At 31.7% G+C, this 13,207-nt stretch overlaps 1 protein-coding gene across 5 annotated transcripts; it reads right to left on the reverse strand.

The window, feature by feature from the left end:
• Nucleotides 1-87: 87 nt before the first annotated feature.
• LOC128167295 (target of Myb1 membrane trafficking protein-like) lies at nt 88-12,873 on the reverse strand. Of its 5 annotated transcripts, none has more exons than XM_052832920.1 (16): nt 12,747-12,873; nt 11,915-11,999; nt 11,525-11,609; nt 11,044-11,190; nt 10,825-10,959; nt 9,534-9,587; nt 7,168-7,429; nt 6,931-7,082; nt 6,430-6,562; nt 6,155-6,257; nt 5,909-5,981; nt 5,735-5,761; nt 4,530-4,559; nt 2,719-2,784; nt 2,414-2,459; nt 88-1,755 (listed from the first exon to the last, which is right to left on the reverse strand). In XM_052832920.1, exons 1-16 carry the CDS (start codon nt 12,802-12,804, stop codon nt 1,628-1,630), a joined length of 1,584 nt encoding a protein of 527 aa, XP_052688880.1. In that variant the 5' UTR covers nt 12,805-12,873; the 3' UTR covers nt 88-1,627. The 5 variants fall into 5 exon arrangements, with proteins under 5 accessions (XP_052688880.1, XP_052688879.1, XP_052688881.1 ...); XM_052832919.1 differs by having other exon boundaries at nt 7,168-7,438; XM_052832921.1 differs by lacking the exon at nt 5,735-5,761 and having other exon boundaries at nt 7,168-7,438.
• Nucleotides 12,874-13,207: the final 334 nt, after the last annotated feature.

Below are 13,207 nucleotides of genomic sequence, written 5' to 3' on the forward strand. Positions count from 1 at the left end.
TGTCTTAGATTATTATTTCGTCAAGGTGTCCATGGACTTTTAACAGAACGATTGCCCGGATTAAACAATAACGAAATAAAAGCAATGTAAGGTTTAACAAATATTCTTTAATTTTTAACATCATGATAAATAGTTAAGTGTTTTTGACACTTACAAATGAGTACAAATTACTACAAAATTTACTTCCTACAAGTTTTAAATTATACAAGATTTTAACACAAGTAAATGTTTTCTATAAGGTTGAAAAATTAAACAACATAAATATGATTAATGCACAGTCAAAACGATATGGCGGTAATGTATTTCTAAATTCCATTATCATAATGATTGTAATATTGAAATACGTACTATTATCAAATAGTTATTTGTTTACAAAAATGAAATTCGATATATCAATTACTGATAAGCTAATTTTTGTTCTCTGTGATAAAAGCTATTAATCAATATTTAGTAAGGTCTTGTAATAAACATGCTACAAGCTTCTGGCATTGCTTAAGCGAATCATCTTGAATAAATATGTGATTTACTTCAGAACCAACTTTCACATGTAATGATCTGTGTGGAAAATACCTTAAATAAATGATCATCAATGAAAAGAACATTTCACAAATGCAGCCTTCCATTGGTGTAATTGATAGTATAGACATAGACTGACTGCAGTCTTCGTGTCGGCACAGAGTGCATTCCTTATTTGACAGAGATCTAAAAGGATCAACCTACAACACAGCTCTAAATAAGTTCATTATTATAATAAACTTTAAAAACTCCAGTTTGTTAAGGATTTCTTCAACTGCACCTTGTCATTTTCAAAATGACATCTCGAGTGAAAACATCATGTATTAAACTTCAACATCAACTATTAGTTATGAAGTTAATCATCATTGTTAGTTACTTTGTCATCGTTTGCATTGATACAGTAGGATAGGAAAGACTGTGTTTGTCCGACTAAAAATATTGAAATGTAACTACATGTATCATTAAGGTCCTGATACACTCAAGACATTCGCTTCTTGTTAATTACAGTGCAATTGAAAAGCATTTTCTATAAATTCCTGACTTATCTTTGCCATGATAACCAAAGAAAATGCAATTTATTAGAATGAAATGACAATGAGTTTTCTTGTACAAAAATTATGCCACCTCTCAAATGTCTTCTCTTTATGGAAGCACATTTGGTACAACTTTCCACAACAAGATTACTTAGTAGTAGAAACACAAGAACATTCTTACACTTGATTTATATATATATGTAAACACTTCTATTTAAAAAAAAAAAGTTTTTGAAATGATAATGATACAAGTATCTGAATTGTTGTAACATTTAAGTATAATGCTGTACACTTTTCTATAGTTTAATTTCAATTATAAAATTGAAGGAATATGGGCAATAACTTAACAAGTAGTTTTGAAACCAAGATTTACAGTATTATTTGAAAAGAAGTAGTTAATACAGACTTGACTAACATGCAGGTTTCCATGGTCTGGCATATTGTACAGCCATATTGGGACCATGTGATCTCTCACTGTAATCATGTGACTTGTTACAGCAATCATGTGATCATTATTGAGTCTTAGATAGTAACTCTCTCAACACACTCCACACGCACGCTCACTCTTGGTTCATAAATTACAATGCAAATAATGGGTTCTCCTCGTCATCTTTTTGTAGTTTTCTTGACCTTTGACCTGTGGCAGCTGCTATGCTTGGTAGGGTGTCAGCTGCCTGAGCCCTATCTGCCAGAAATGAATCGAATTCTGAAAGAAAACTGCCCTCGTTCAGAATCGAAAATACATCCCTGAAGAGTTAATGACAAATCAAAACATAAATTTCGGTAATAAACGCTGCTAACTAAGGCAAATTTAACAATTTTGATTAATCAATTATGCATCAAATACGTATTTTAAAGCTATTATGAGGCTGACATAAACCAAACTTGGGTGTATGTACTATTATGTAGTCACTTAAATGAACTTTTTGCACTTCAAATTTTTTTTAAAGAGTTGTCTACCCTTCAGGAAATTTTTTTAAAATCACTTTCTGAAAATATGTATGGTAAACTATGAACAACTTTAGCATATTCGAAGAAAGGGAAAGCTTTTGCAACTTTTTACCAAGAGAAATGTAAGAAAATTGCTTGTTCTAAAGAAATATACTTAAAAAATGCATTTCTCCCATAGACTTCAATGTTAACTTCAACATACAATAAATTTATAAATATAATTTTTTTTTTTAAATTTTCAATGATGAATCTTTATTATTTAATAAACTCCTAAAAACCACACTAAGATTTTAATGATTAAGCTTGCAATCTACTAGATTTGAAATATGATAGTTATGGATGGACAACCTTAAATGAACATTCTCTGATTTTTACTGCCCTGATATTAATGATATAATATCTCCTTGGCCTACCTGAACTGGATAATGAATCCTTTTGCTGGTTTTTATGTTCATTCAACTGTAAAACAAAAGAATTATGAAACATAGAATAAAACACCCTCAATAGTGTATTATTAAATAATTTCAAAAATATTATGTGGATCTTATCAAGGTCAATGTAGGTAACCCACACTACAGTACATGTACTGGTAGCTCTTAAGGTGGCCCTTCTCTTTAACCCTTCACATTTATCACTGTTTCAGTAACTGTTTTGTCCATTTTCACCTATTAACCCCAAAAGCTCTTAATTTGTGTTCCAAGTCTATCTATGTACTTACGCTGGCTTTCTGTTCAGCTGTTAACCACTGTTCCATCTCATCATAATCAGTTTCTTTGTCTTGTAACTACAGAAAAAACCCCATAACAATCATACACAGGGCAAGAAAATTAAAGTCATCAATACTAAATTAATCTGTTATGCATGTAATAATATACGCAATTTTTAACAATTAAGAATTGTAATAACTATAGTACCTAAATATTCAAAAGTACATGTACATACATGGAGTGAGCTAAATCTAAATGTCATTCACAACTAGCTACTAAACATTTCATGATCTACATAGAAGACATGTATGATGTACAAGACTGAAGGTAGCGATGACAAGTAGATGTTCCTTTACATGTTCCATGTAATTTTTTAATGTACTTCTTCACATGTTCCATGTATTTTATATGTACATCTTCACATGTTCCATGTATTTTATATGTATTTCTTCACATGTTCCATGTATCTTATATGTATTTTTCACATGTTCCATGGACATGTATTTTATATGTATTTTTTCACATGTTCCATGTACATGTATTTTATATGTATTTCTTCAGAGGCTCCATATGTTCCTTGACATGGTCACCAAAGCTTGTAAAGGCTTTTGGCTGTCATTCTAGCAGCATAACAATAATCTGAAGAGTACCAGAAACCACCATGTATCCTGTGATCACAAAGATCACAGTTCATGTCCTCTTCAAACACTGCATGCAGCAAAAAAAAAAAAGCAGTGGCTACCTTAAACAAAACATAAAACTCAGACGGACATATTGGTAAAAGTCATTTACAAACAGTACTGTGGTTTCATCAATATTCGTTGAATACCAATTTTCGTGGATTTCGTTGTTAAGTTGATCCACGAAATTTAATGTACACTGAAGTGCAATATCTATTAACATTTTGTATTGATAGGGTCATTGGCCACGAATTTACATATCCTTGAAACTGTGATTTTCACTTTTTCCACGAAAATTGATACCCTTGAATATTAATGAAACCACAGTATTTCAAATGTCACCTAGATTTCTCGTGTATATCACTAATGAACAAGACAGTCTGTTAAATTATTTCTTTACATCATGCTGAATTCTCTGTTATTCATTATTTAGAAAGCTTTATACATTGGTTTCAATTTGAACCTTCAAAATATGTCTAATGTTGTCAGAATATACCGGTATTATTTTCTGTTATCTTATAATTTGTAAATTTTTAGTTCAATGTAAATTTTACTTATAAACTTTTTTTAAAAAATAGCCCAGACTTAAAATTGAAACAATTTTCCAATAGAAATTTTTGAACAACAATTCATAAAATGCTACACAAATTGAATTTTCAGAGCATTTGACAAATAATAATACTTTAACAAGAGATCCTGACTTCATAGTATTTGTTTGTTTAGATGTCAACTAAATCATGCCCTTCTAAATAAATGCATGATACAACATAAAATAATTGAAAATAAAGAATTAGTATATCATTTTCCATGGATGTTAAAATTAATATTAATTTCAAGCACTACAGAATGTCAAAGTTTGAATTTATATATTCATCACACAATGTGTAATACATGTATTTACATATCTGGGTACACAAGTTCATAATGTCTCACTCCTAAATAGCTGCATCTTAAACAAACAAAAAAATAAAACAAAAATCTAGCTTCAATTCAAAAGTGAGTGAAAAACTGACTCTGCTTATACTCTGCATGGTTAATGCAAATAAAACACAATGTTAAACTCTGTGGGTGATTCTCGTCTTGACTATGGACCTGACCAGTGTGACTGGCCATGTGACCATGCTACATGCATGACGTGTTACCTTAAGTACCTCCTCCTCTTCTCTCGTTAGCTGTAACATACACATGTGTCAATCAATCTGCTACCATTATTAACTACGTAACCGTGTTGATTAGAACTAGTAGCGTAAGTTACGAGTAATGAACATTGTGGTTTTCAGGCCCAACAGGACCAATCACAAATGTGATGACACTGCTAATTCTTATTATTTACGCTATAACCAGATTTTTTTTTACCATATTAGTTCAACCAACTATAGAACCTAGTGCCAAATTAAGCTAAGGGTAGATGAAAAGATGGTTTAAAGTTGTTAGAAATGTTAGTACAAGCAGTGAAAAACTGCAAATGATGAACATTGCATCTTACATCAAAACCTAATCAATTTTGTTGGAAAGAACAGTGGGAAATAGTTAACAACATTAACATTGTCACTAGCTATATCACCTCACAAAGCTTTTCATAATAAATTACCAGGGTAATTCAGTATGATAAGAACATAATTTCTTATTTTTTGAAAATTATCAAAATTTTTATCTCATAAAACACCCCCTTCTATTGTAAAAATTCAATTCATTTGATTTGTATATTAATAACATATGACTTTTCTTGAATTATGCAAAAAATTAAAGTAAATTAAAAGTTACTTGAAAAGAGTGTCAGTAGAGCACACTTAATGAATTATTTCCCTTGAATTTAGATAATCAAGAGAATAGTTAAATAATATATAAATAGTGCCTGTTTGGGTGGGTAACAGTTGAAATTGACATCCCGAGAAAACCATTGTCAACCGACGCGAAGCGGAGGTTGACAATGGTTTTCGAGGGGTGTCAATTTCAACTGTTATCCTCCCAAACAGGCACTATTTATTTTGTTATACTGAATGTTTTTTTTTAAATTTCTAAGAAAATTTTACTGCTTTTATATAGGAATATCGTGAATTCTACAGCGAACCGTACGAGCATAATTTTCGCGCATGTAACATTTTTTAATGTTACCCGTTGCCAAGTGCGTTGCTAACGCTGAGGGTAATATAAAATATTATTAACTGCGTCTTAACCATTCAGATTTCAGTATTTAACATGAAAGTATAACAACAGATATTGTTAAATACAAAGAAGAATTTTCAGAATTCAGCACACAATCTGTTGACTGAGAAAAATGAGTAAATTAAGCAAATAAACAAAGCAGATGAACACTATACTCCAACCACTACATCACCAAAATTACCTTCAACACATCCTCCTCCTTCGTAAACTGTAAATGCATAGCATTTCATTATTCAATATTAAATGCATTTGCCATACACAAAAACATAAAAAAAGCTTTGGTTTGTGTATTGAGATATTTCCTTTGTACTGAGATATTTCCTATGTACTAATTATTTCTATAAGCATAACTCACATTGTTTCTGGAGTTGACCACAGTTCCTAGACCACCCTTGTTAAACTGGTCCTCCTGCTGGTTTGCGTAACTTCTGCAATATATGTTAATTAATGTAAAATACTTGGCGTATAACAGATCTGGTTTAAAAGTAACACTTAACAAATATTACAAGTTTCAATTTTCATTTTTTTTCCTAGATTTTATAACTGTACATTTATTCAATTTCACTTCAATCTGAGAACTAGTTCATCCCTGTACACTCACCCCATTGCCTGTTTGTTTGTCTCAAAAGATTTCCTTGATTGGGCAAACATATCAAAGTCATCATCATTGTGGCCTGAAGTGGCAGTTGAATTGCTTCCTATGTCTGCAAAATATACTATACTTAACAAACCTTTACAATGCACCTTACACTTCTATTGATTTTTTAATCACAGTCCACTTTATATCTAAACATGTCAGTTATCTATATGCAGCATAAGACCCACAAATCCCAAGACAAATCCTTTTTATTGTATTAAGAGGTGTTTTTTTTTTACCAAGGTTAGCCATCTGTGCTGTAACTTGTGGGGCGAGCTGAGGGTTAGGGACAAATGTGTCATCGCCCAAGTCTATCAGATTCCCCACCGTGGGAGCAGGCTGTGCAGAAACAGGGGCGGGCGAGGACGACGCCTACAAATGTAAAATAATTAGAATGAGACATATATACATATTAGAATATCAAGGGATCCACAGACTGTTCTTGTCTGATTAAAAATGTCTAACCATCACCTTATGATGCTAACTGTGGTTTATCAATCAATGAAATAAAATTACCGGCATACATGTATATTTTTTTTTTATGTCAAACTAAATTAATTTGAATTGTATATTTAAATTCAAAATTCATTCATTGAAGTGTGTAGAAATAATCAGTTTTTCCCCTCTATGCTTCGTACTTTCATACCTACATAAATCACCAAAGAAGGCACTTCATTGTTTAGTTATTATTACACTATTCAATTACTCATTGTACTTTATTTTCCTCACATGCCACTTACCTGGTCGTATGAGGGTGGTGACATGCTTTCACTGGGTAATGGCTCCGAGGGTTGGCTTGGTTGTTGGCCAGACTGGCCTGTTCTGTATCGCTCAAATCTCTCGTACCGCAAAAACACATTATTCATGTCATCATTTATCCGTAAAAGTTCATCTAAAAAAAACCATTAACATTATTTTTTCTTCCATTGTTTCATTGGATATGTTAAATCAATCAATGTCTGAACCATCAAACTTACTTGTAGCTTCCTCATTGGCTATTTTGTCTATTAATTCCACTAATCGCTGCTGCATCTGCCTGTTTGTCCTGTTGAGTTCCTGTAGAAGCTCTAGGTCTGAGGGGTCAATGTTGGTAGGTGTGAGCTCTGTTAACATTTCGCTCATGACGCGGATGTTCCCCTGGACAACATTCAGCTCAGTTTTTAACTTTGTCATCTGCTCAGCTGATGGGTTAATGGGACCAGTTGTGGGTTGGGGTGGTGTTTGAGGAACTACTGGGGCCTGTTGGGGCTAAAAAAAATAAACAATACACCGACTTCATTGAAAGAATGTATACTGCACTGATTTCAGAACACAGCAATTTCTGGAAAATTCAATGATACTGACATAACAATATCATATTGTTCTGTACATAAGCCTGAGTTTCATGGAGAGATTATTTTTGGTATTTTCACAGAAAACATCCCCAATCAACTTCAAGCAGTGTTTTGCTGATAAAAATCTTATCAAAATCTAATGTTTTTTAAAAATTTTTTAATTTAACAGACCTTAAAAAATCTAATTATAAATGTAGATGTGGTTAATATTTAACATTAGTTTGATATATTTTGAGATTCAAGGCATTGCTAAAACATCTTAGAAGAGCTTTTCACAGAGTATACACAGACACAAAATATATATTTTTCAAATCAGCAGATTTGATGTCTAACCAAAATGTTTACAGCAAATCAAGCAACTGCTTTATAACACCCACAAAACATTTCAAAACCACCACTGATAAAATAACAGTACAGACAATATCATTAGAAGGGGAAGTCTTAACAATGTGTAGCCCTTTAATTGACATACATGCAGGATAAATGTTTGTGTTATATTGAAAAGAATCTTTTTAAAATCATTGATATTCTGCATTACCATTTTATACCCGCTGAATGATTATTCCTTGTTGAATTCCAACACAAAAGAAATGTCTACCAAGCTACAGGTTTAATGACAAATGTGACCGTCTGTCAGAAATAATCAATAACTCTGCGGAAGCTGACAACACAACAACACAGGTAGATAGACCAGGTAAACTCATGACCTGTATCTTATGTCAGGTACTAAAAATATCCTTGGGAGAACTTCCTTATTCCATACTTTAATACACCTGTTGTCTGAGTAATTGATGCCCAAGTTAAACCTTGTTATAGACCTTATGAAGTCCAACACAAGGCATTTCTGCTGATTTTAAGAAAGGCAATGCTTTGTGTGTGATATTGATGTGCTAATCCATCTAAATGCATATAGTACAATAGAATTAATTTAGTATTATACATATTAAAATAAGACCTAGTGCTATTTGTTTTTTTTATTTTAGTCAATGCTCCAATATAAAACTTTTATTTGGCTTCAAAAAAGGACTGTAGATAGGTTTTTCTAGCTCTCTCCTTTTTTTTTTTTTAATTCAAGGCCTTAAACAAAAAGTACAATGTACATGTATAAGCATGTGGAGATAACATACCAGTAATTGGATTTAAAATGTTAATTAAAATAAAATTCACTGTTAATCAATATTTAAAAATTCAAACATCAATAAAATAAATAGGGTCATTTTGTTATGCTGCAGCAAATGAAATATTCAATTCTTAAGGTACCAAACATGAATGATACAATTAACTTAATGGAATCCATACATGAGATACTTGTTGTGTTGTTAATATCTAATACGTTAAAAAATGTTTGCAACCTCATGTATATAAATATTGTAGGTAAGTATCTCTTGATATCAATTGATTGAATTTTGCTTTCATCACATTGCCCCTATAAAGCCTCTTCTACATTCATATGTAACCGTAAAAGTTTGCTTCTGTAACCATGGTCATACTTTTTTTTTCAATGTCTGAACATTAATACATTAATTCAGTATATATATATTTATTAATTTAACTTTCATTTTTTGTAGGTTTCGTACAAACAAAATCATAACTTTTTGGGCGTTAACAATGAAGTTTGGTTTTAGAAAATATATATATCGAAAACTTTTATCCCTAATACAGTACATGAATCAACAACCAACTTAATACAAACAACATAATACAAACACAAAGAAATACCCAGACCTCCTTATCCTGGGAGCCTGCAGCCACTACATATCTGCTCTGTAAGTCATATCATGGATATTTGTTATGTATACAGGTTTCCTTGACACAGCAGTGTAATTTCAACTGGAGTATAACCTATATATTGTGTGACATTTTGTGACACAAGTTCTTGAGGACAAGACCGTCACCCCTGTTGCAGGTGGTACATGTACTGTGTGGTAATAATATGCAAATGTTTAAACATAAACTCACAAAAGAATGGGGGCAAATACTACATGTGATAAAAAAAAATAAGTACTCACAGTTCTAGTTGATGGTCTTAATCTACTTAATCCAGGGTCTACTTCAGCTGTGCTCTACAGTTAAAATATACGCATGATGAAACAGGTGACAATGCACACAATGAAAACAAGAAAATGTTTTACCAGTATTTGTAACATCAATTTCAAATTTAAAGCTGCTTGGTCCGATTTTTTTGTTATCACAGTATAAATTTTTTTTCAATACAAACCATTTATCTTAGAAAGTTATGGACTTTTACCTATTTACACCATCAGATTCAGTCTCCTTTCAAAGTTAGAAATATTCAAAGTAAATAAAAATAAATTCTTTTTGGGCAAACGAAAAAACAAAACAAAATGCATCACAAGAATGTTTAGAAAAGGAAACCATTTGGTTTCGTCCCCCAAATAATTGGGATTATTCAACCCTCATGCTATGCATCCATTGTAAAGAAAGCAAACTTCAGAAATATTAGCGAACAAAACGTACATGTTTATTTGTAATTTGTCTGATCATTTCGGCCTTTATTGAAAGCGATGTCGAAGTCGTAATACAACCATACCCGTCTCGTCGTCAGGGATGTACTTTAACATGAGGCGAAATAACGCGGTACCCTTTTATATCGTTTGTTTTGTTAGCAAATTTTGTACGCATTTTTCTTCATTGAAATTTGGCATTATTTGAAATGAAAAAATAATGTTGATGGCTTTTTTAGATGAACTTTTACGAATAAATGATGACATGAATAATGTGTTTTTGCGGTACGAGAGATTTGAGCGATACAGAACAGGCCAGTCTGGCCAACAACCGAGCCAACCCTCGGAGCCATTACCCAGTGAAAGCATGTCACCACCCTCATATGACCAGGTCTGTGGCATGTGAGGAAAATAAAATACAATGAGTAAATGAATAGTGTAATAATAACTAAACAATGAAGTGCCTTCTTTGGTGATTTATGTAGGTATAAAAGTATTTTTTTCATTGAAATTTGGCATTATTTGAAATTAAATGACTGGGAAAACTACTGCAATGTCTATTATTATACATATACTTAGCATAACCATCGTTTAAAAGTGTGCATAAAATTTGATATAAAATCGGACCAAGAAGCTTTAAATGAATCTAGAGCACCACAAGATACTATGAAAAAAATGTTTTCAGTTTTATCTATTTAACAACACCAATAGTACCAGTTTCATCAAATAGCATCTGAATAGCAGAAAAAATCAATGCACCATGCAGTGAGAAAATGTACAACAAAAAAAAATATTTGTGAAAATAGATGTTTTATTGATGACAAGCTTGTCCTACCCTTGCTGGTGTGTAGATTGGTGCCAGGTGGTCCAGATCTGTCATTGGGAACTCAATGCCTTTAGCCTTCAGGTCCTGGTAAACTTTGTCTATCTCTTTCAACTCTGGGGTTCCTCTAAATGCATCTGCCCATGTCTAGGAAATATTTCTTAGAACATACAACATGATCTAGAACTGGTAATTAAAGAATAAATACAAGTGAGTCATTTACTGCATTACCTGAATGAGACTAAGCACTTTCTCCTGAACTGCTTGTGGAGGGTCATATTTAGGACCAATAACTTTAATCAGGTCAGACAGGAAATCTTTGTTTGCTAACTGAATGTGAAATCTTCTGCCACAGTTTTTGACACATGTTTCAAGGCACTGAAAAATTCAACTTAGAAAGTACATAATATTGCATATAAAATATTTCATTTGATTAAAAATTGACTATGCCTATGAAATCTAAAGAGGCATGGAACTCATAAATTTTGTAACACTTTGTCTTTCAAAACAAAAAATGACACTATTAAAATTGTATCTATAACTTTATTTGTTTTCTTCACCAATCTTCTTTTCTCATAGCATAGCATAATTGGTAAAAGCAAAAGTTTTTGATCTTTTAGTCTTGTATGGGGAAAAAAATGCTGGGGCACCAGTTTTTTTTATTTTAATTATAACTATCCCATACCACCTTACAATGAAAGATTTTACTCACAGTGAGGGTGTACATAATGGCTGTGTGGTTTTTTCCCATGTTCTGTGATAACCTCTTTCTGATTGCTCGGGCAGCATCTTTTGGACTGTGAAAGAAAATATATCAAAGATTTACATTAAAAAATAAAATTTTCTAAAATACACAGAAATACATGTACATATATACACCTTCATTATGTATAATCCACAGAGAATAAAAAACATTTTTTTCATGATGAAGTCAATCAATGATGTATAATTCCACAGTTAATAACACTCTTGTATTTCAACCTTGACATACAAAAGGCATAAATGGGTCAATTTTACTTTTTTTTTTACTTTCCATTAGTGTTGTAAATAATCATTAAAGCATATTGTCACACTGTAGAAAATGTATATGTACTAAACATACCCTTCATCTGTCTCATTGATGATGTCACAAACTTCCATAAGAATAGCCCAGTTTTCTGACGCCTGAGATCCATCTGTTCCTCTTTCTTTAATTGTAGAAAAAAGAATAGCAGTGTTTTGTTTTGTAAAAAGTTACATGTATAGTACAATCAAACAAACAATTCACTATAGATGTAAAAGTCTGTGTGATGTGTTTAAAAGATTTTCTTGGCTGTGTCAAGTACTATAATGCTCTGATGTTACAAGTGTAAGGACAATTCAATAAAGCATGCCACGATCTTATGAGTTAATGTCAACCTTTAACCCACAAATGCATAGTGTACTTATTCAAATCAAATGCAACATGCCGAAACTGTTTTCTCAAGCAAATTAAAAGGGGTAAAGCTCTTTTAACCTGTTAACTTTTTATAGAACAGTGTATCCTATAAATCTAGGATTAAACTTAGATTTTTGTTGGTCATAATGTGATTATGCTAGATGTATAACCCTTACCTATTATATCATATTTAATGAACAAGGGCTAAGCATACTTATAAAAAAACTTGTTTTAATATATAAATTTATCTTAATGTTAAAATGAAACCTAATCTACATGCATATCATATTCTTGAAAAATAAAGAGTGGCATGCAATTAAAAGGTCATTTTATGTATATTTATGCTGTTGTTTTCATGTTGCATTCATTTATTTCTCTTAACTTATTAATGAGTTTTTTTTAAATTATTTTGAAATTCTCATAACCCCATAAACTCAGCGTTTAACCTAAAAAATTGACATTGTATTTTTAAAATATCCGAAGTGTTGACATCTTTTTTAATGGCTAATTTGCCTACCGATCAACTGTCCCACTTGCGTCGCAAGAGGATTTCCATGTCCGAAGAGAGCAGCCATTTTTAGGTAAATAACAATATGACGTCACAACCCGACATTGACCCAATTCTTAGTGACTCAGACGCTTGTGATCTTTCAATGGTTCTTTCTATATTTACCCAACTCTCGTGATAAAAGGACCATTATTCATTGTGCAGATGTAATATTGTATTTTGACCTTGTTGAAAATAAATATTGTTTTGAATAAACAAAATCTTCTGTCTCAGTTAACGTTATCAGAATACAATCTTCTACGAAAATTATTTTCTAGCATCAAGCAGGAAACGGCAAATATTCAAATTGGACTTATTCTGAGAAAAATTTGTAGTAATAATATTTATTATAGGTTTCGTCAAAATTAAAAAGAGCATTTTGACAAATGTACGCCTTTTTAAATACCGACTCTATCCGATCATAAGTTTTT

This window comes from Crassostrea angulata, chromosome 10 (assembly GCF_025612915.1).
Source record: "Crassostrea angulata isolate pt1a10 chromosome 10, ASM2561291v2, whole genome shotgun sequence".
In the NCBI taxonomy this organism is placed as follows: Eukaryota; Metazoa; Mollusca; class Bivalvia; order Ostreida; family Ostreidae; genus Magallana; species Magallana angulata.